The sequence below is a fragment of the Tenrec ecaudatus genome, chromosome 3 (assembly GCF_050624435.1).
Source record: "Tenrec ecaudatus isolate mTenEca1 chromosome 3, mTenEca1.hap1, whole genome shotgun sequence".
Lineage (NCBI taxonomy): Eukaryota > Metazoa > Chordata > Mammalia > Afrosoricida > Tenrecidae > Tenrec > Tenrec ecaudatus.
In genome coordinates, this window is record NC_134532.1 from 93,278,942 (window position 1) to 93,302,550 (window position 23,609).

Below are 23,609 nucleotides of genomic sequence, written 5' to 3' on the forward strand. Positions count from 1 at the left end.
CGAGCCCCCCAAAAAATAATTTTTGAATTGGTATAGCATTGAACTTGTAAAGTGGTTTAGGAAGAACTGTCATCTTTACTATGTTAAGCCTACCTATCCATAAGCAGGGGAGGGTCATGACCCTAATTCTACCTTGCGGATCTGGTTATAGTAGAGGATGTACAGCGGTGCAGTAGGAATCTGGAGGCACAGGGAATCTAGGACGGATGAACCCCTCAACACCAGTGGTGGGAGTAGCGACACCGGGAGGGGAGGGGATGTAGAAAGGGAGAACCGATCTTGGAGATCTATGTGTAACCTCCTCTCTGTGAGATGGGCAATAAATGGGAAGGTGGGTGAGGGGAGATGCCGGGCAGTGTAAGATAAGATAAAATAGTTATTTATAAACTATTAAAGGAGAAGGGGGAAGCAGGGAGGGAGGGGGAGAGTAAAAAAAGGAAACCGAGCTGATTCCAGGAACCCAAGTGGAAAGCGAATTTTGAGAATGACGAGTGCAACGAATGTATAAGGGTGCTTTGCTCAATTGATGTATGTATGGATTGTGATTAGAGTTGTATAAGCCCCAATAAAAAGATTTATTAAAAATATATTTTAAAAATAATAATTTTTTAAAATTCATGGAAAAATGGGACTAATAGCTAATTGATTCTTTTCCTCACAAACTTTGAAGTCCCATGGTATATGAGGGTGAGTCAAAAGGATTGCTACTAGGGTTCCCCTGCATACACATGAGCTCAGTCCAAACAAAACACGTTTAAACATGTCTCTCTGTGATTTGTGGAAAGATGCAGACAGAATTTCACAGTCATACACATGTCTTTGTCGTGGAAGGGAACCTGCCAAAAGAGGTCCAATGAAAAGAGCAGTTTCTCAGGGGCTCTTCTGCGCTATTCCAATTCAAGCAAGAGAGATCAGCTCAGGAGGCTACAGTAATCCCTTTGGACAACTCCCACAGGGTTGTCTTGATAGTTTTAAACAATGGATGCAGGAAAATCAATTTGAAAAGTGTATTTGTGAGAAAAAAGCTAGGAACGTTGTGACAGAGGTTCCTTGCTCACTCGTTAGAGGGAGAAAGGGCTGCTGGGAAACCTTATCCCGTTTACTGTACAGTCATCGTTGTGCCCCTTTGGAATTGGTTTTGTTCTGCAAACTCAAAGCACACTCAAGGCGAACAGAATTTGAGTCTCTTGAAGTTGTCAAAGCTGCTGTTTTGATATGGTATAAATAGAAATTTTAAAAATCTAGAAACGGTTATAGAGCTGAAATCACTACCAGCAGTAGAATACAGACTTAGGAGGAGAGAAATAATGACTCCACACCTTGATGCTTGTGTTAAAGTGTGCTTTCAGTGTTTTAAAGCAATATATTTTGACTTACTCATGTGTATGGAGACAGGTACGCACATACATATATAAATAGGAACATGCACACAACACCCAGTTTTTGCTGTTGTCAAGCACTTTCCGAGTCATGACAATCTCATGTGTGCAGAAAAGGACCGCTCCACAACCTAGGGCTGTTCGGAGGCACCTCTGGCTGGCAGGGCTGTGAGGGAGTGTGTGTGGGGGTGGGGGGGCTGGTTGAATCTCCGGCCTTTTGGTAAGTGATTAAATGCTTAATGGTATGTGCATCCCGTAGAAAATATACAAGGGTACTTCAAAAAGCTCCCAGAAAAATTTCTTTATCTTTCCACTCCATTTTTCATAAACTCTTTGAAGCCACTATGCATGTACATATATGCGCATACACACATATAGATATACATATATACATGTATATATACATTCTCTATATATGTATATTTCTAGAGAGAGAGAGACTAAAGAAAAGGGAAAGAATAATTTTCTAATGATATACCATGGTTATGTCAACACATTTCAAAGATAAGTACTAAAAATCGAAAGCAGCATAAAACATCTTTGATGCTAAGTTATAAGATACTTGATGGATTTCCCTTTAAAACAGAAATGAAGTTTTCATACTGATCTAGAATGCCTTGTGCTGCTAAGGCTTGGCTTGGTTCCAGGGGTCTTCCATTGATTGCAAACTCCATGATACACCCAACAAAATCATGACTTTCCACGTGTCCTCTCCGCTGAAGGATTGGTTCTAGTGACCTGATACCTCCAACTGTGACTCGATTTGGCTGAACATCAAGAGTCCTAAATTAGAAAGGAAACATGAGTATATCAGCATCCACTCAAAAGATTGGAAGAATGTGTGGTGAATGTGACTTTTTGTACCATATATTGCATCATGATCAGTTCAGATAGAAAATATCATCGATTGATGCATGTGTTCTTTATATAGATACCTAAAGAGCTATTAGATTTTGCAAAGATATGGAGCATAATAAAACTCATCAAAATAATGTTTCTAGTCCGTCCAATTAGAATGATCTAATAATATTGGGTCAGCAGAAAGGAGTGTAACAGTAGAAGTAGTAGTGACTCTAATAGTGAGGTCAGATCTGTCATTCCTTCACTACAGACCTGATAAGGGATGCTACTAAATTGATTAATGTGTTGTTGCCGTTGGCTGGTATGGAGTCAGTTCTGACCCATAGCAACCCTATGCACAACAGAACAAAACACTGCCCAGTCCCCTGCCGTTCTCACAATTGTCTATGTCTGAGTCCACTAATGCAGCCACTGTGTCGATCTACCTCATCCAAGGCCTTCCTGGTTTTTGTCGCCCCCTCCATGTGATTTCCTTCTCCCAGGTCTGGTCTCTCCTGACAGTATGGCCTAAGTATGCAAGACAAAGTCTTGCCATCCTTTCCTCTAAGGAGCACTCTGGCCCTAATTCTTCCAGTGTAGATCGATTTGCCCTTTCGACAGTCCATGGCACTTTCAATATTCTTCTCCAGCTCCATAATTCAAATGCATCTCCTCTGCCCGTCGGTATTCACTGTCCAGCTTTCACATGCACATGATGCAATGGAGAATACCAGGGCGTGGGTCAGGCGCACCTTAGTCCTCCAGGTGACATCCTTGCTCTTCAATAGCTAAAGAGATCTCATGAAGCAGATTTACCTAATGCAATATGCCTTTTGATCTCTTGACTGCTACTTCAATGAGCATCGATTGCAGATTCAAGTAAGAAAAAATTCTTGACAGCTTCAACCTGTTCTCCATTTATTATGATGTTGCGAACTGTGAGGACTGGGGTCTTCCTTACATTGAGCTGTAACTCATACTGAAGGCTGCAATCCTTTATTTCACCCGCAAGTGCTTCAATTCTTCCTCATTTTCATCAAACGAGATTGTTTAACATACACATAATATACTTATTTTAAATGTATAATTTTCTCTTGAATTTGAGTAAATTATACATTCCCAATAATGATGTTACTTACCAGTCATCTGAAACTGCCACATTACTGACAGTGCAATATCCTGGTTCTTGGCTTTCCGAGCAAGAGTCCACCGTTAAGGAAGCGGCCTATGAAAGGGAAAAGGAAAGGTTCACCTGGTCGCTCCGGTCCTTTGCAGCCAACACCATGCAAGGTGTGTCACCGTGCAACACTACGCAGATGTGAGTTTGAAAATTTTATAACATGTTGGCTTAATCTATTATATAGGAATATATAATACCTAAATTAATTATGTGACATATACAAATAATATAATTATCATATTAGGTCAACTTGTGAGCACATATTTCTGTATAACAAAAACAAAAAATCAGTTGCCAGGAAGTCAACTGTGACTCAAGGGACCCACACGGAGCAGAGTAGAAATGTGCCCAAAGACTCGTCAGTGACTTATTTGGATGAGGTTGATTGCCAGACGTTTTTCCAAATCACAGCTGTATGGACATCATCCACCTGGTTTGCCGTGGAATACATTCACTTGTGGTGACTGCTCAGGGCCCTGCATTTCTAAATAATGCCTAAAATTCCAATTGGGGCATCCTTACATATTGTAAGTTGTATGGACAATTATCACAGTTACCTTGTCTTTTAGATAAAAGTTATCAAAATGTCATTAATCTCTCTTAAAATGTGAGATAATAGGGCTGGGACTGCTTTCTGGTTTTAGAAAATATATTTATCCTACCATCCAGCTATTCTAAAAATTGATGCACTGAACAATATGGCTAGTAAATCACAAGGAGAGAAATCACCTCGAATCTAAAATCGCAGGAGGATTTAAGTAGATAAAGGACTCATCCTAAATATGTATAAATGCCACAAAACAGAATTCCTCCAAGGTTGCTTCATTTATAGAGTCAAACTATTAAGAACCATGAAGGTCTCCATTTACTCTAACTCAAGATTTATTTTTTTAATAAGAAAAATGTACATGTAGGCCACCTGGGACTAAAGGTTAAGCAAATGCACTAATATTATACTTCTCTTAGGTGCATAGGGAGTAGTTACTAGTTTTTCTTCCAGAATTAGTCAACATTCATCATGTAAAGAAATGATTCATTCCTTAATGCTCCACTGTTTATCAATACATTATGTATTTTTAGGAATTGCTCATAAAAACGTATAGCTAGTTGGGAGGCATATATAAGTAAGCCTAAAAAAGCTCACATTTTAGAGATAGTGAATGGAATGAACTTATGGTGATTGAGCATCAAACTTATTATTTGTCAAGAAAAATTTTAAATAATTCTATCAGCTAAGTTCCATACAATGAATTCAATGTCATGTAAATTTTTCTTATAATTTTCTTCAATAAGTTACAACCAATAGTAACATTTTTAAGAAACACGTTTCCAATCTTATGCTTTGCCTCAACCTAACTTAGATGAACCTTTTAATAGGATTGCATTTCTCCCGAGTGATCAATAGAACTCAGAGAAATTTAATTTCCAACGCAGTATTTGGCGATCATGATGCAACATATTTTTTATACTGGGTCTTTTAGTTAAGCAATGTTTTTACATTTTATTTTTCAAACAAGATTTTAACACATCTCTCTGTGCATGATACATAGCATACCCTGTAGAGTTCTTTAAAGCCATAGCAGTATGGGTAGTATCACACTGGTATTTCTGCTATAAACTGGTATTGTTGTGATTCTGACTTAAAAACTTAAATAATGGTATTATCTTAAAGTCAATCTTAATATTTCACGCATCTCTCTTATATTCCAAGAGCTTGGTAACAGGGTTCCGTCAAAGGGAAGACAGGGAGGATGTCTTCGATTTGAATTACTCATACAAGTTAATCCTTGCATTTCAAGGCTTCACTTTTTACTATTGGATTTTCCACTACTGCCTCTGTATATTGAGGCATTTCTATCCTGCCGATGCAAAAGTGAAAAGCTGAGAAGTTAATGATTTTACCATTTTCCAAGAAAATCCCTTTGAACTGAAGAAAATAAAGATTCAAAATCCAGTAGGTGACTTATTTTGGAATTCATTCTGAAATAGGGAGGCATTTTTTCCTATGACAGAAGTCCTAAGGACAAGTTATTTTCCATAGTTGATATTATTAAAAAACTGATGACTACAACTAAATATCAAAACTAGATTATGAGATTTCTTTTTACATCTCTCTGACAAACTTCACTGTACCTCTTTTTCCACTCTCCTTCTTGCTTTCAAATCCTTTTATGTGGAGAGCTCAACTATTCTTGAATATTAGAGGAATCTTTGAAGCTATCACATAGAACACTTTCGTCTACATTAAAGTAAACGCAATAATATCTGAAGGCTTTGATTATCTCACACTTGCTGGGAGAACTACTGACGTCCCTTGGAGTCAGCTGGAAGCTGACTAATTTAAGCCCCAGTCTTCATCCCAAGCATCCTTAGTGATGCCACAGGGCAAGTGACTGGCTTATAACCAAAAGGTAGGGGTGTTTAACTCACACAGAGATACTGGGAAAGATCGGCCTAGGGAATTGCTTCAGAAAAGCCGTAGCCTGGAAAAGGTGACTCTGCACTTGGCAATGAAAAGAGCAATAACAACAACAGGTTTTTGCCAGAATTGGCAAAAATAAAGAATACGCATAATGTAACTCAATTTACACCTCCATTCACGTTTTTCTTGGAGGCCTGGCTGGCAGGGTAGATAAAAATATTAAGACAGGGTTTCATTTGGAAACATGTTTTACCATTCCCGCTCTTCGTGCAATGGCAGTGTGAAAATGTCCATCTGACACTTTCTTCATGGTGGTGAGTTTGTACGTGCCACTGCCTATGTTGTAGGAGAATCTCAGCCTTTCTTCGGCAATTTCAAGAGCCAAAAACTCTGCCCGGTCTCCCGTTTGGTTGTCATAGTTGTAAAGTAATAAGGCATGACTTTTAATGGTGGCAAATTTAACATAGATGTAGTTGTTATTGGGATCCAAGCTGGGAAACTCCATGAATGACAACTCCTCAAATCCGTAACTGTTCAACTCACAGTGTTTGCCAAAGACACCTGGAGATGAGAAAATGGACAAATCAATCAAATTCCCCGGCAATTTTATTAAATACTTGGATTCAAATATGTTTAAGTCACTACACTGAGTCATGTTCTTAACAATTTTGGCTTTTTACTCCCCAAAGAATAAAGAAAAAGTGAAACACCGTGATATGGACATTATAGGGAATACCACAGACAAGAGACACCTGTGTTAATTAGGGAGCCAATCTGAATCGGCCCCATTTCTAAGAATGACAGATGTTCAGGAAGAGGGTATATTTGAATAGCTTCTGTCGTCAAAAATTCTAAAGCCAGGATGTCATCCTTTTTGGTTTTCACATGATGGAATTTTGACCCAAGAAACTTTCTTTATTATGTATAAACCTTGAAAAGATAAGTTTAATTGTAATTGAAGGAGATACATGTTGTTTTGATTTTTAAATAATCTGTGCCTGTATTTTTAATAGCCACCAAATTAGATAAAGCAATGTGAGTTCTTAGGGAAAACAATGGTTAAGTTTTTATCTTTTTCTTGTTTTATACCCTCTATGGGTATGATTTATTGAAGTCTACTTAAAATAGCTTTCTGTTTTTCTGAAACCCAGCGTCTCCATTTGTTTGTGCTGGTTCCTTTTCAAATTTGAAAAATGAGTTTTATTGATGTTACAATAGTAGGCCAAAATTCTGTTCCCACAAATATTAGTAGACTGGGTCAAATGATTGGAAAATTAACCCAAGCCAATGCATCGTGATTCTTGTTAACTAATAACCGTTTCATTCCTGAATGTTGGCTGTATACGTCTTGCAAATGCTTTCTATTTGGAATCAGAGAATTGCTCAGCTACTGAAAACCAAGGAATAATTTTCCAGAAAATTGAAACTTGCCCAAGGTCACAGAATCATGGGAGACAGAGAAAAAATGCCAGCCCAAATTTACTGATTATCTTGTTTTGATTATTATACCTTTATTATTCTTTAAACTAAAGTCATTTAGAACCTCTAAAAAATTCTGTGCCATTTATATTTACCCTTCAAAAGGACTTATAATTATTATCACAATATCAAGCATAAGATATTTCTCACTAAATATATCTTTTTATGTCATTAGGATAGATGTGTTTATATTCTTAGATAATTATTATACTTTGACTTATATTTATGAATTTTAAATCTTTAACTGAACTTGAAGGCAAAGAAATCATACGTGTTATAGATACACAATATTTTAGATGCCAGGACTGTCAGAGTGAAGAGCATCTGGGTTCTTAAAAGTCCGACTTAGAAAAGCAGCCATCTAAGCTTGTGTCATTCAAAGACTATAAATAATAAGATCCAAATCCAAAGGAAGATATGATATTAAAGCTTAAATTTTGAACACCCATTTGCAGAGGGCGATGGATGAAAGTGAAAGCCTCAGCTTCATTTGCAGGGTCGCTCTGTGGATTAAGCTTCTGGTAAATGCCCTGCAGTGATGGGCCAGGGAAGGGAATGGCCTTGTTTTCAGACAGATTGTATTGTAGGGTAGATCACTGCAATTATACATAGGTAAAAATGAGACAGCGCGTCGTTTTACCTCCCTTTTGGGCCAATGTATATTTGTTCAAGTTTTTAATGTTTTCTGCTTTCATTTTGAGTGTGGTTTTTGTCTGTTTTACTTTGTTATTCTTGTTAGGTTATTTGTTTGTTTGTTTGTTTCTGATGTTTTCCTGTGTATGGAGTACGGGATGGGAAAATCTACAGAGGTAGCAACTGGATTGCTAGTTTCCTAGGGACATGGCACAGGACGCTGGCAGGAAAAGAGGAGCTAACAATGAGTGCAAGGCAGAAGAAGTGTCCTAAAATTGATCGTGGTGATATTACACAGCTATTTTGCATATGATTGAACTATTTAAAAGTATATATATGACTTCTATGTCAACAGTTTTGTAAGAATTAATGAGGACTCTCATTCTCTATAAATTCCATTTTCCATGAACTTTTGAAACTTCCTCTAACTCACTGCCATCAAGTCGATTCCGACTCGCAGTGATTCTCACTCACAGTGACCTTACAGGACAGGGTAGACAAGCTTCTGTGGCATTGTGAGACTGTAACGCTTCACCAGAGTAGAACGCTTCCTCTTTCTCTTATTAAAACCTTCTACTGTTACATAGTGACCACAATTAATAAATGTAAACCTGTTAGCACAACTTTTATATTCTATATTTATGTTCCTATATTTTATGAAATTTGGGTTTACTTATATTATTAATATATTTACTGATACTATGTATTTACTATAGATTACATATGTACATTATTTATTTTTAAATTCTTTAATGTTAAAGATAAGATGACAAAATGAACACAGAAAATAGAAAAATTAAGAACACATTTATACTGAGTCCTGCAGTGCAATTTTATCTATGAAAACATACTTAAAGTTTACATAGATCCTGAAAAATGCTTTATAGTTTCAGTAAGTTGATATTTTATTTACAAATATGAAAATGTTTCTCCATGATTTTTTCCCCCTTAAGAGCTTTTATTGCTGTCTTGAAGAAGGTAATGCTCTTCTGTGAAATTCCAGGTCTAGCGGTAAATCTAACTCAGCGCAAACCTGGAGGACAGATTAGAACCCCCACATGGAATTGCTGAGGCTGTAATCTTTATGGAAATGGATTGCCGCATCTTTGCCCTGAAAAGCACCTGGTGAGTTTTAATGACCCTCTTTCAGTTAGTAACAGAGTATGTAATCATTGTCCCACCAGGAATCTTTATCTTTGAAATATAATAATAACACTCAATGGGATTGTTCAAACTCTTTTTTAAATGGAAGGGCATTATAAATAAAAATGAAGATCAAAATTAAAAAATGAAATAAGTGATAGTGCTGACATATATATCTATTAACAATATAGAAAAAGTTCCATTATCCAGACTATATTTATAAAATCCAAAGCACTTTATGTTTTTATTACACAGAAAATCTTCCTGTTGAAATAAGGTAAACGAGAAATGAAGAGCAAGTTAGTTAGTTTATTGTGCCAGTGTGGCCAATAAACACATCTGGGGTTAATTGAAGGGTGGAGGGATAAATGGCTCGGTGAGCCTTGCCTTTCTAGTTCCCAGGTCTCTTGCTTTCTGATGGTCGCTCCAGGGTGCAGCTTCCTTAGCAGTTCCCTGCTTCAGCTGGCAAGACTGACTTCCAACAAGACATTCCCAAGGAGAGGCCACCTGGACTTACTCTGATGCAGCCCTGGGTGCTGGAGCAGCCTTGTGGAGACCCCTGCCAGCACTGAGATGCTTACACATTCACTAACTCGTCTTTCCTCCTGCATTTAGTATCCCTGAGGGTATATTATGAGATAGAGGAGGACTTCGTGGACTGGTGTTGGACATATGGGTTAATGGGCTAATGTTGGACTTGTGGGTTTGGGCAACACTGGGTTGGGATGTTTTCTTGATGTGCACTTAACCTTTACATAAAACTCTCTCTTATGCATGCGTTGCTGTGTATTTGTTTCTCTAAAGTACCCAGCCTAACACAAGGGGTAAATGTTAAAATGTGCTTTCCAACTACAGAAGTAGAGTTAGTTAAAAGCTGATCTATATAGAATGAGTACATATATAACTACTTACACATATTTGTTTGATCTATCATATCTGACATTTTTATTGGCATGCTTTCCCCTCATATTAGTTTGAGAAGAAAATAATTCATTTAAATTTTCTCTCTGCTCTCCAATTACGTATTATTCCAGATTTCTTTTTCTTAAGTGTTTTGTGATTAGACTTACAATGTTAAAGTGTAAATAATGTTTTTATTTTTGTCTCTGGCTGTAATGGAGTGGGATGGGGTGGGAGGAAGCAGAGATTTATAGTGCTGGCACCTAGAATCAGTCTCTATTTTAATTTATAGTGCTGTGCTCTTCAGCTTTCCTTAGGGACATTTGTCTGGACAAGGAGAAGATCCTATTGGACACCAAACACTGCCTCCCATAGACAATGATTGTAAGATCAGCTAAAGTGCACAAGCAATCTGTTCCTATTTGCTATCAATTTTCTTAAACACCTATATATTAAACTGATGCTGAAAGGGATCCTAGAATATGTAAACATCTTTGTTCAGTCACTTGAAATTCATTTTCCATCCCAACCCCTTTGACTGCAAAATGTGTGAACCCATGAAAGCTAACTGGGTATTTTAAAGGATTGTGGAAATGAAGGAGACGTCTTAGAAGCCTACATCTGTTGTTATTTTGAACTTGGTCTCTCTCACTCCTTCATGAATACTGTTGATGAACATTTCATTAACTTCTCTTTTAAAGAGACATAGCGTGTGCTGTGAAAGATGTAGTGGAGCCAGAACAAAGTTTGTGTTTTACTTTTGTTTCTTATTGAATTGACTTTTTGATCTCGGTCAAATCACTCAATGACTGGGCCTCAGAATCACTGGTAAAATGCATAACTCAAAAAAAAAAATAATAAAATAAAATAAAAAAAATGCATAAATCCAAATTAAATACCTTTATATTGTTGTTTGTCTTTGCTATTCTATTGATACTGTACTTAATAAAACAAGCAAAAACTAGATATAATCAAGTATCTTCTTGAAAATGGGTAACAATTGGAGTATTTTACTGGTTACTAATATTTCAAGCAGACACTTTCATGGTGTAGTGACGACATCATGTTGGGCTGCTAATAGCAAGATCGGTGGTTCAAAATCACCAGCTGCTCCATAGGAAAAAGATGAGGCTTTCACCTCCAGTCTCTGACACCCTCTGGCACAGCTCTGGCCAGGTCGTGGGAGTAAGAATCAACTTGATGCCAGTGAGGTTTTTGTGTTTTTTTTAGTTATTTCAAATTCTCTTGAAGTTCTATTCTCCTCTAACCATGAATTTCACCTAATATGCCTACACATCACAGAATTATGCTCAAGGAAATACTAAAAATGGATCCTCTTTTCTCCTGCTTAGATGCAGGGAAGGGCCTCTACCTACTCTCGGGCACGTAGAGATGGATTTTCTGTTGTGAGGCAAAATCAGAACTCACCGCCATCAAGTTGATTCCAACTCAGTAATGCCACCTTTAAGGGGAAGGATCACACACATATAACAAATGAGGAGGGTTAGAGTGGCCTGGCCAGCTTCGCAGGGTCCTTGGCTGACTCCGGTTAACGTTTGCCTAAGACCTGGAAGGCCACCTTTAGTCCACTGATTCAGGTACATGTAAAAGGATGTGTATGGAATGTATAGGTGTCAAGCATTTTCTTCAACAACTCTCTTCCTCAAAAGAACACATAGGTCTGGATTTTGATTAGTTATGATGTATGTCCTATAGAGAGTCAATCATTAAAACCACAGTGTCTTGAAACAAAATCCTTCCAGTAAAAGTGGTTTGTTTCATGTAAAAAGAAAACTAAAAGGCAAAAACACACTTAAAATCATTCATTCTTAAAATTTTCAAATACAGAATCATTTCAAGTTCTACCCAAAGTAGCCCTGATTGCACAGTGAATGAGCACTGTTAACGAACATTGGGTCAGTGATTGAGCCAGCTGCTCTGCAGGAGGAAAATGTGGCATTCTGCCGTGATAAAATCCCTAGCCTTGACCACGCTCTGAGATAGTTGTACTCTGTCTTACTGCGAGTAGGGATGAATTCAGTGGCAAGTTGAGGCTGATGCTGTTCTGCTTCATTGGTGCCTGATTCAGCACATGGAGCGGAAGCAGACTCTCAGCTGCTCGGACCTAGCAGTGATTCTGAGGGACGCAGCCTTGACGATCTGCTCCCACACAAGTTCCCCCTTAAGAAACCCGATGGGGGAGGTCTGCCTCCTCTCTGCTATCTTGCAGTCACTGTGAGGCAGTCACCTGGACAGCACTAGGCACACACGGGCTAAAACGAGGAAACCTGGAAATGTTCTGAGGAAACTGCATCAAATGTGTTCAGTTGCTTTGAGTCGATTCATTTTCTTTTCAGGAGCAAAGCAATACATTCAAAGAGTTTTCCATAATTAGTATTTTTTAAATGTCAAACCTTTAAGATATTCACATGGGAGATATTAGTAAAATAATGTGACTAACATCTCCCATGTAAAATAACATTTTTTAATCACTCATGGCCACAATATGACACCATTGTCGTTGTTTTGGAAACACATTTGCATTTCATGTCAACAGCTAAGTTATCCTCACCAAACGGGCAGTGGCAATAGTAGGAGTCAACACCGCTTTGACAGGAGCCGCCATTAAAGCAGGGGTTGCACTCGCAGTAATTGACTGAAGACTCACACGTTCTTCCTAAAAAATATAAAATTTGTTTAAAATATATCTTTCTTATAAGTATATTAACACTATGAATACTTAACTCTATGTAACATGTTTCCTTTGTGAACATGAGATATAGGAACACTTTATTTGATATGAGGAAACAGAATGCTATTTTTGAGTTCAGAATTTTATTTAATTTTCCTACGATAAAGATAGACATTATAGTATTTAAAATAATTTACATAAATATTATAGAAGGAAAAACGATTTATAGAGAAATGACAAATAGTGAGGATATTTAAATACTTCCTTTGAATTTATTTTCTCTTGTTAGCCTCTCTTCCATTTTCAATCTCATAAAGTTGCAAATGTCGTTTTTTTCACTATGTAGGTTTTCTTCACACATAATGATTAACTTATTTGCCAAACTACAACCCTTTCTCACTCAAGAAATGGCTCTAATCGGATACATGCAAGGAGAATAATATATATAAAAACACTCAAAACACTCAAAACATAAATCCGGAAGCATTCTTACAAGACAACAATTAAAACCTCTCTAGGTAGAAAAAATTACTATCTCCAAGCATTTATTAGTCTGCATGCTCAGCTACAGAGTTGTACACTTTGTCCTTTTTATCCTCAAATAATATTTAGCAAGCACATTTTGCTTTTGTTTGTGAAAAGTTTTCTCATATAATATCTCTTTAAACTCTATCACTCAATATTGACTAAGTGCCTGATGTGCAAACACAATGTCTGATTCATAGCGCCTACTTTAAAAAGGGAATGTGATAGTTACATAATCTGTTACCAATTTGAGACTATTACAAGTGGATGGGTACAGTCTAGCTTGTCAGTCAGGTCGCAGCTTGATGACCTCAATTTGGAGGCACTGAGGAAATAAATAGCCCACTGGAGGCGGAACACACATGCTCACCCTCTGCGAGACATTTCCGTTGAAGAGACATGGAGCTACTCTAGAGCTCTGGATCCGGAGGAGTCACATGGAAACCCCTGCCAGCATTGAGATGCTTCCACTGACACTGGATCCACAAGACCTTCTACCCACTAGACTGTGACCTTCGTGCATTCAGCATCATTGCATGCGTTCCATGAGTCTGAAGAGGACTTTCCAGATTGGTATCAGGCATATGGGTTAATATTGGACTTATGGACTTGATCTGGGCTGGGATGTTTTCTCAATATTCAACTGCTCTTGTATATAAAGCTCTTTCATATATATATATATATATCCCTCTGTATTTGTTTCTCTAGTCTACCCAGACTAACACAGAGAACTAAACTGTACAACAGAACATTTACATTTTGCAAATTAGAAATAAAAGACTTTTGGAGGCTAAGATCATGCACACCAAATTATAAAACTATGCCGCTGACTAACACAGTCATTTCTTTCCTTTCTAAAAAGCTAAAATTAAAGAATCCATCACTTGTTGGGCACATTTATGGTAAGAGTAGCTATGTATTTATTGCTCTTGTACATCGCTTATTTGTTTCCTTAGATGTAAAATCTCTTGTAATAATTCACTTTTTTAACTTAGCCATTAGATTGCCAATTCTAAGCTCCAGTGAGATGTTACTGAGTTCTTTGTTAATTTTCATTTAGTGAGCAAACGCACTGCCATCAAGTTGATTCCAAATCATAGGGACCCTATGGAACAGAGTAGAACTTCCCCTGTGAGATTCCAAGTCTGTAACACTTCAGTAGAAAGCCTCATCTTTCTCCCTCAGGAGTGGCTATAGAGTTTGTGATTACCAGCTTGGTATGTAACCACTATACCACTAGGGATCCTCATTCACTGACAAAGGGAGTTTTGATTCAGGTAGTTTATATCTGTAAAGTTATTTTCTATTCCTCTGTATGCACTATACTAATGTCTTTATTAGCTAGCTAAAGGAAGCATGTAAGTTTTACAGACACAACTAGGCTGAATGTTGGATATGCATAGTCCATTTCATCATAAGTCTGCCTAGAACATAGCCAAAGTTTTTGTTTGGTTTGGTTCTGTTTTTGCGGCTTGACTATGCAGCCACAGCTGTTCTGGTTTGAAATTATAAGTGTGAGTCAGCCCACATGACACTGCTAACTAAACACTTTTGGTATATCATAGGGTCATAAACACCACGGTCTTTCCTTTGCAAATGGAACTGGGAACCTCCTTACAAGGCAAACTACTGAGCTAACAATTTCAGAATTTTTTCTATCCTTCAGACTTTTTTCTGTCCTAAGAGGAGAAAATGATAATAAGTCAGTCACCAATCTAAAGGCACAGGGATTAGCTAACTAACGGGTGCTGCATTCAAGTCAGGCACATGATAATGCTAACCCTGTGCAATATAGCTGGTGCTGCAAACTCATTCATTTGCATTCAACCTCTTTGCTGAAAATTTGCATGTCCACCCCAGCTTTACTCAGTCAGAATCTACCTTTGAACGGACTTCCTAAGTGATTCTTATAGCTGTCTAGAAGATTTGCTAAAATACAGATTCTGAGCAGTGCATCTTCCATGCAAACCAAAGCTCCTTGTTGAAGACTGGAAATGGGATTAAAAAGAGACTGAGACATGTACAATTTCTGAATAAATTGATGCATGTGATTTTAAAGAAAAAGACATACAAATAAAACCTCAAATTATTCATCTTGAATACTCAGTTCTATCCATTTTTACAATCCTGTTTTGAAAAGACCACCTTTTAAAAGCTTGATTTAAGCAATAACAAACAACAACTACCAGGAAGGTTTGCTTTGTATTATGATTTATCGCATATGATGTGACCGTTTAACCCCATTATAAACTATAAGGTAACCCAGAAGGAAGATAGAAACCTCAGGAAAATCAGATTTACCCAGGTATATCTAGTGACTAAAGAAACAGTGAACGAAATTGGGACTAGTTATAAGAATTAATTTTTAAAAAGAAATTAGTAGTTGTGAGAATTAATTTCTTTTAAAAGTTAAAGAAAAATTCTCAGATATCCCCCCACCAAAATATTACAATATTAAAAGGCTCTGGTAAAAGGAAACAAATGTAACCCTTCATTTGACATTTTAATTTAAAATACACTTATTTTTCTTTACGAAGTAATTATCAAGAATGTTTTTAATATTTGTGATGGGCATAAAATGAAGAAATGGTGACATTTATTGTTAAGTCTTGGTTAAAAAAATGACACTCCTATTTATGGGTGTTAGAGTATGATTTACCATTCAAAACTGTAAATTCATTTAATTAGCAAAATTTAATCTAACAATTTATTTCTAAAAAATTTAATACTAGAAATTTAGTTTCCAGAAATACACACTCTGGAAATAAAATCATGCTGTTATTTACATTATTTTAAAGGCCCTTTGTTCTTTTGGGTGAATGAATGATTGCTTCATTTTACTTTGAGTAAAAAGGTTTTAAATTCATATTTTTTAGGTTTACAAAGCTAATGCTCTATGAACCCTATAAGAAGTCAACAATGCATTCTGTATTATTCTGCACAGATCTTTCTACTTAAATCCCGGCGTTAATGGCATGAAGATTATCAAAGACTGTCACAGTTTGAATCACTCTACTATGCTCCTGGTAAAATAATCTGAAGTGTTGAAGCGCTGTGAAACAAAATCTTGGATCATTAACTTAATTAATGCTGGAAGTCAATTAACAATAATTGTCAGTGCCTTGAGGCTCAGAAGTACTCTGACTACACTGATAAGTCTTGCACAAAGAAAGACACCCAGGTCTCTGGAATGCAAGGAGGCTTTCTCCATTAACATATGTTAACTGTCAAAGCAGCTCTTTAAGAGAATAAACTGATCGCAGTGTTTTGACATCCATCAATTAATTGTGTTGACATACACTATTTATCATAGAAAGAGAAGTGTTTCAGGAAGTGTAAATTTTTAGTACATCAGCATTGTGAATTGCCGAAGATGAAAATGAATGCATACTCAGAAGCCTGGATTTCCATACTACTTAAGTCTATCATTTAAATTTACAGGAGAAATTTAGCTATTGCTCAGTGGCAGAATCCAGCATTTAAAATGTTTGGTATAAGTTGAATTATCGAGATTGTCTAAATTGCCATTGTGGTTTTCAAGGCTAGCCATTTGTCCTTGACTCGGTTCTGAGGCAGAGACCCCATGTGGTTCAAGGTAGAACTGTCCCTAAAGGGTTTTCTTAGCTGTGACCTTCCAGAACCACCTCACCAGCGTTTCCTTCCAAGGCTCCTCTGGGTAGATTAAAAATCACAAACTTTTGGGTTTGGGCTCAGATAGGGAGGGTGGAGCGGGGCCTGGCGGCGTTTCTTTCTGTTGCACATACGGTCACTATGGGCCAGAACTGACATGACAGCACCTAACAGGCACCTAACAACGCCCATCAACATCTTTTGGTTACTAGACAGATGTTAAGCATTTATACCACAGAGCAATAGTGAGGATTCCTTTTAAGTGGGGTACGGGATAGGGGTGGAGGGTGGGGGGGCGCGTATGAGAAGTAAACATGCTTGGCTGTTCCATCACCCAGAAGGACTTCAGAAACAGACTTTTCAATCTTGGCACAGGGGCTACAATGAGAGGCTTGAAAAATAGGAACAAAGAGGAAACAGCTCAACCAACCTGCAGACCCACAGGCCCTATAATCTCCCTGTGCTTCGTGTTGTACTGTGCTCTACTTTCTCTGCTGTTTCAATCTGGCAGTTCTGCTACAATTCATGATACAAGAAAAACTCTAGCCATTGGAAGCTTTAGAAGTTAGCCATGAACCCACCTCCATGTGAAGAAGATACTTCCTTCACAATACCAGCAACATGTGGCCATGCCCATCCAATCAAAGGGAACAGTCTGAGAACCAGATGACTTCTCTCAAGTCAAACTGCAGCAGAATATTCCCACCCGCAAGCCTGTGTATAAAACACACATTGACCCCCTGCAGATTCTGTTAGACAAGATCAACTCTGACACCTTGCCTACTGTGGCTCCGATTTGGTGTGATCAAGTGGGTTCTACTGCAGTGACCCTGAGCAGAAGAGAAGGAAGCCCTCCTGGACTCTGGCCGTCCTCACAATTGCTCTTACGTTTGAGCCCCTTGCTGCAGTCACTGGGGTGAGCAGCCCAACTCTTGTCCCTCCTGAAAGGCCATAGCCCTGACACCTCTAAAGAGCACCGTTTTACGTTGACACATAGGAGGTTGCCCTGAGTCATGAGTCAACCAAACTGGATAAATAGAACAAGCCTCTAATTTCACTCATATTAATTATATAATTTAATTTTAGACAATTGTAATACACCATAAAGTACCAGAAGTATGAATAATTTTTTTCTTGGAAGAAGGATAACCACAATGCTCCTTAGAAAGGAGCTGTCAAGAGTTTGTACAGCAAACTTCAGACCTCTTATCAGGAGAGACTGTAACTACAGGAGGACATGACACTTGGTGAAGCAGAGGGTCCGTGGCAAAGGGAAAACCCCTGCATGAGAAGATTTGATTCAGTGACTGGAACAAGAGGCTCAAAAGTACGAACCACTGTGAGGAAGGCTTAAGACCAGGCTGTGCTTTGTCTGTTGCACCAAAGATCCCGTGGGTAGGAAAGAATTCAGTAGCAATTAAAAACGACAATGTGGGACATACATTTATTCTCACTTGTTAAAGCTATTATGTCAACCACTTGATTTAGCCTTCCATTTAATATGGATGTATACATATATATGTATGTATAAATGTATTATGTGCTAACAACTCGCAAGTATTAAAGTTTCCTCTCATACAGTGAGAAGGGACAATAATTACATATATGAATTCCATTTTATTTATAAATGGATACTTTTCTTATAAAAATAATCCTAAAGTCCTTATAGGTGATTAATTATGAATATTTATGCTAATAAAGTTTTCTGGGTTGTTTTGTTTGTACATGTGTCCTTTAGGAGAAATGAGCTATTATATCACATTTTTAACATTAGTAGAAACAGTGCTCTAAAGATATTACATCTAAATGTCCTGCTAATAGCAGTTTTATATACATAAAGGCTACATAAAGCAAGGGCAAAAATGATCATTTTAAGGGCTGTCAATTATAAACATAAAAGCAAAAACATAAAAATAATTACCTTTGTGTTTTAAAACCCGCACAGTTATGACTTCAATGATACTGCTAATGATGCTATAAAACTAAATGATACTCATAGTAAGCTTAGGAATATATGCTTGTTCTCTGTTGGTTAGTATGTTAATAAGTTAAAGTATCACTGAAGGCAAACTGTTCAATTCCACTATTGAAAATAAACTCCAAAGAAATACTTCATGCTTCCTTACAATCTTTTCTAACAGAACCATCAATTTCATGTTTCTTCACTAAATGTGGTTTATATTCTATGGTTTCCTGGTCACATGATCATCTACAGCATCATGGTATTTCTGTTGTATTTTAAAAGAAGTATTCTGAACTACCACTACTTTTTAAAAAACACTCGATGTGTGCCAAGTTTCCAAGTGAAATTACGGTGGTTTCCAAGTAAAAACTGTACATAACTGTATATGCCTGGAAAAGAATCCTATGTACTGTCAAATTATGTTAAAAAATACAGATGCTAATCTTCACCTCCCTTAAATATGAGATTTTACTTAAAGACAAGAAACAAATGTCTACTAGTAAAACACCCTAACATTACCCCAGATATGATATTCCAAGCCAGGACTTTGAACTGGTTCATTCGAGTTCCATGCCCTACAATCTGACTGTTTATTATCTTCATATGTCCTCTACATGCACTCTCATATATTCCTGACCCTGACTTTAATTTCTTTATTTCTTCCTTTATTTTTACCTTCTCTTCTGTCCAACAGATAGAATCTTAAGTCTTTGCCTTGATCTTGGCGCCTGTTGATATGGAGGTCTGGTTCAGAGCAGCAGGTCCCCACCGGCCTAGTAAGTAGTTTCTAAACCAACCTGAGATGTTGTCAGTTAATATGGCCCACCTAACTATAATCCCTGATGTGACATAGTCTCATTCTGGACTCTATGCCTGGGGCTATAAGCCCACTTTAGAAGGAGCTCTGTGTTACAGGATTACGGTGGGATGCATACTTACTACGTGAACCTTTACTAGAGCATGTCACTTAAGTCACTCTCCTTAGTTTTCCTTAGATGTGTGGTCTGCTTAGAGACAACAACCACGACTTCATCAAAGTCCTTCCTCTGTGTCACAAGAGCCATCAGGCCATCGGAATCAGAACATAATTGCAGGTCTCTGTCTAAAGTAGCAGAGACCTAGACCAGAGGCTGAGACAAGGAGACCATGAGACAGAGCAGAGGATCCATTTAGAGATTATGGGACTGCGGCGCAGAGCAAACAAAGGGATTCCTAGTTCATGCAGCAGAGGCTGAAGACCAGAGAGAAGTGGCTGCTACCCAAGCAGCGTTGTTACTGTGGACCCAGGACTGCACCCTCACTGTTCACTGGTTGTGATGCGTGGTAGCCTGCCATGACTCCCCTTAATTGTGAGTATTGTCTCTGTTCTCTGTGGCCCCTGCAGTGACTGGTCACACCCAACTTAGATCAAGAGTGGCTTGGCTGGAACAGTTGGTGTCAGAATAAGTAAAGGAGGGGGAAGGCAGATCTGACCCAATCTTGTGGCAATAGGGAAGCCAGAAAAGGTAAGAAATGGTCACTCTCTTTACCATTTTTTTTTTCACACAACCCCTCTCCCAGAAGGATCCCTTTCGTATTCCGCAAATTGCTGTATCCACTACAGGAAGGAATCGCCTCCCCTCTACCCCCGCCCCCCCACACCGGAAACGGTGCTCTCCAAGGTTGCCTGCCCTAGCCTCGGAGGCACACAGGTGTTCCCATATGGAGCAGAAAAGGCCATTCCGGTGAGCTAGACTAATGAGTCCCAGCCTTGTGCATTCTGCCTGCGAGCTAGCTGACTGGTTGCCACACACAGGGCCCTTGACATTACGCCCGTGTGGACACCGTGGGATGGGTTCAAGAGCTGCAGGTCCCTAGCAGCTGCTTCTCTTTCTCTTATGCAAGAAAGAACCTATTGGCCACCCAGGTGGTCCAGTAGGTGTGGGCAGTGTGCATCCACAGCTACACTCACCTGCAACCCTGCTTTACATCGGGCCACGCAGTGACACTTGGGTGCGCCCAGGCAATGGGTCCCCTCCCAGCACACACACAGACCAGCCTGTGCTCAGACTGTGGCAGCCCCATGCACGTACACATAGGTAGATTTATTCCAAGGAACTCCATTGCTCTCAGAACTTGCCAAGAACTGCTCCAGGCCAAAGGCACAGCGTCAATGCTTTACAATCTGCTTACTGGGGGACAACAAACTTGATTCTGACTTGTTGACCATGGTATGTGTGTTTATTGTACAAATATGGTCAAAAGCAACCTTTTTAAACTATTGAAGAAGCATGAAACCCGTCCGGTTGATTTGTACTGCTGGCGGAGAGAATGTGGATGCTCCCAAGGCTGCACATCTTTACGGAAGTAAGCTGCCTCATCTTCCCCCTGATAGGCTTGCACTATGTATCTTTGGGTTCGAATTCCATTGGTTAGCCCCCTGTGGTCCAGAGCTCCTGAAAGGCACTTCTGGAAATGCCATAAGCCATGTGCAGTTTATGCATGGATGCACCACACCAGAACTTTTAAACATAATTTCATCCTTTCCACATGAAACATGTGAAAACTATTTAAGTGGATATGCTGTGGGTGGGGGAAAAATACAGTAGATGACTTCTTATGGGAGGCGTAGTGGTTATGGGCTGTAACTCTTTACATAGGAGTAGAACGCAGTTTAAACCACCAGTGGATCCACAGAAAGAAGAAGAAGCGTTCAACTCCTATATACAGAGTTACAGCCCTGAAACCCACAAGGGCTGTTCTACCCTGCCCAATAGGCCCACTAGGCGTCAGAATCCACTGGAGAGCCAGTAGTTTGAAGTTCCTGGACTCCCTCTAGACGTCTTGGTGGCACAGTGGTTGCGTGCTCAACTACTTACAGAAAAGCAGGTCGGTTGAGCCCACCAGCCCCTCTACGGGAGACAGGTAAGCAAGTCTTTTTTCTGTAAAGACCTTGACTTTGGAAGCCTTGTGTGGAAATTCTGCGACATGCTGTAAGGTAGTGAGGACTCAGAATTGACTAAATGGTATTGGATTTTTAATCCTTCTAGGATCAACTTTCTAATTAAAATAGGAATAATATAACACTATTCGCTTCATGGAGTTGTGAAAAGAGCTAAACCATTCATGCTTATAATGATTGAAGCTTTAAATATTTAAATTTGTTCTCGATGCTATTATTTCATGACAAACTCCAGGGCATTCATCAAAGATCAACTAGCATACTTAGAAAAATTTACAAGGTGTATTTAAATAAGCTGGAACAAAGAAACAAACTGGAGGGAAATAATGCAAATAAAGTTAATCCTATTCCCAATCAAGCAACCATTGTGGACTCAGGCATACCTTCTCTCATCCCCATGTACTTTCCTTATTCCTTCTTGGCTATAAAATTCATATTTTCTTCATTCTAGACCCTACCGCTTATTAATTTGAAATGTAAACAACTGGGTTATGCTAAAATGTGACAGAGTAACGTTGCTGAATTTCCCAGCAGGGAAGTAACTTTAGGATGGTGGTTGGGGAAAGAGCGATGGAGATTTTGTAGAGATTTCCTACACGTTCTGAACTCTCAACACGCATACAGGGCTGTTCTTCATGGTCCTAAAGCTACAGCTGTGGGAAGACTCACAGCTACCTCGTGCTGCTGGACGTTTAAATGTCCCATGACACACATGTGTGCTACCATTACAATGACGAAAGTTACTAATTAGAGCTGCCGCTTATTGAAGGTTGGACACTATGAAGCGAAGTAAGTATGATTATCCCTATTTTATAGACGGGGAAATTGAGACCCACCAAGGTTCGCTGACTTCCTAAAAGCTATCGTTAAAGCAGACATTATCAAATCCCTTATTCTTTCCATTATACCTGACTTCGCCCTCCCTTCTGTTCGCATGCATCCCTCTAATGTGATTTTCATCAAAGGCCATGCCTGTATGTTGTACTTCACCTTAGTCATTCATGTTTAAATATTCATCAAGCCATTTTTCCAAATATGAAATCACGCATATAGATGTGATGGGAATGATTTAAAATAAGTAATAATTAAATGCATTTGCTTAAAACATCTTTTAAAGCTTAGTTGTCCAAAATACATGCAGCAAGGTCTTATTTTAATTTTAGCTATTGCATTAGAAGTTATATTTTGTTTATAAGCATTATAAAGCATCCCGATATAATCACACATATGTAATATTAAATTCCATAGTGTGATAATTTTGGAAAAACACAGTGTCAACAGCACAGCACGTGTTCGCTTTTGAAGACTCAGTAACAACTAAGTAGAGAGTAGTTGCATGAATAGGGACTCGACAGGTAGGGAGAAGGACAGAAAGATCCATCGGGAGATGGAGAAGACAGACACAGAGTGGGAGGGTTCCATGCCTGACTGGCATGCCAGTGACTGAGTGAAGCACATTCGATACTACACATGGGCGCTTCCAAAAGTTCCTGAAACAATAGGAGGAAAAGATAATGGAAGTTTTCCATGAGCTTTTTGAAACTGCCTCAAGCTCCACACACTTTCCAAAATGTCCAAATAAATTGTGGGCCCATTTTGTCCCGGCTTAACGAAGCAATCAGCTTATTCTACTTTCTACCTAGCTCGTAGAAAATTAACATTTTGACTTCAATTGTAAAACACGATTCTTTCTGTCTTCTCTTCAGAATGTGAACCCTATTCCATAGCAATGATGATGTTTATGATAAAGACAATGATAGTGAAAATAATGATCAAATAATTTAAACCAATAATGGTTAACTTTTATTTAGCACGTACAATTGGCCAGGTCATATGCTTTATATAGATCATGTCCTCTAAACTGAGACGTATGAACACCTAC

General features: G+C 38.5%; 1 protein-coding gene across 1 annotated transcript in view; it reads right to left on the reverse strand.

Annotated features, from left to right (window-relative positions):
• Positions 1–23,609, reverse strand: part of FAT4 (FAT atypical cadherin 4) — a 198,391-nt gene that overhangs the window by 17,140 nt on the left and 157,642 nt on the right. Inside the window, exons 10-13 of the mRNA XM_075543833.1 lie at positions 12,549–12,653; positions 6,075–6,382; positions 3,359–3,444; positions 1,983–2,162 (exon numbers count right to left, since the gene is read on the reverse strand). Coding sequence (XP_075399948.1) covers positions 1,983–2,162; positions 3,359–3,444; positions 6,075–6,382; positions 12,549–12,653 — 679 coding nt within the window. The remainder of the gene's footprint in view (positions 1–1,982; positions 2,163–3,358; positions 3,445–6,074; positions 6,383–12,548; positions 12,654–23,609) is intronic.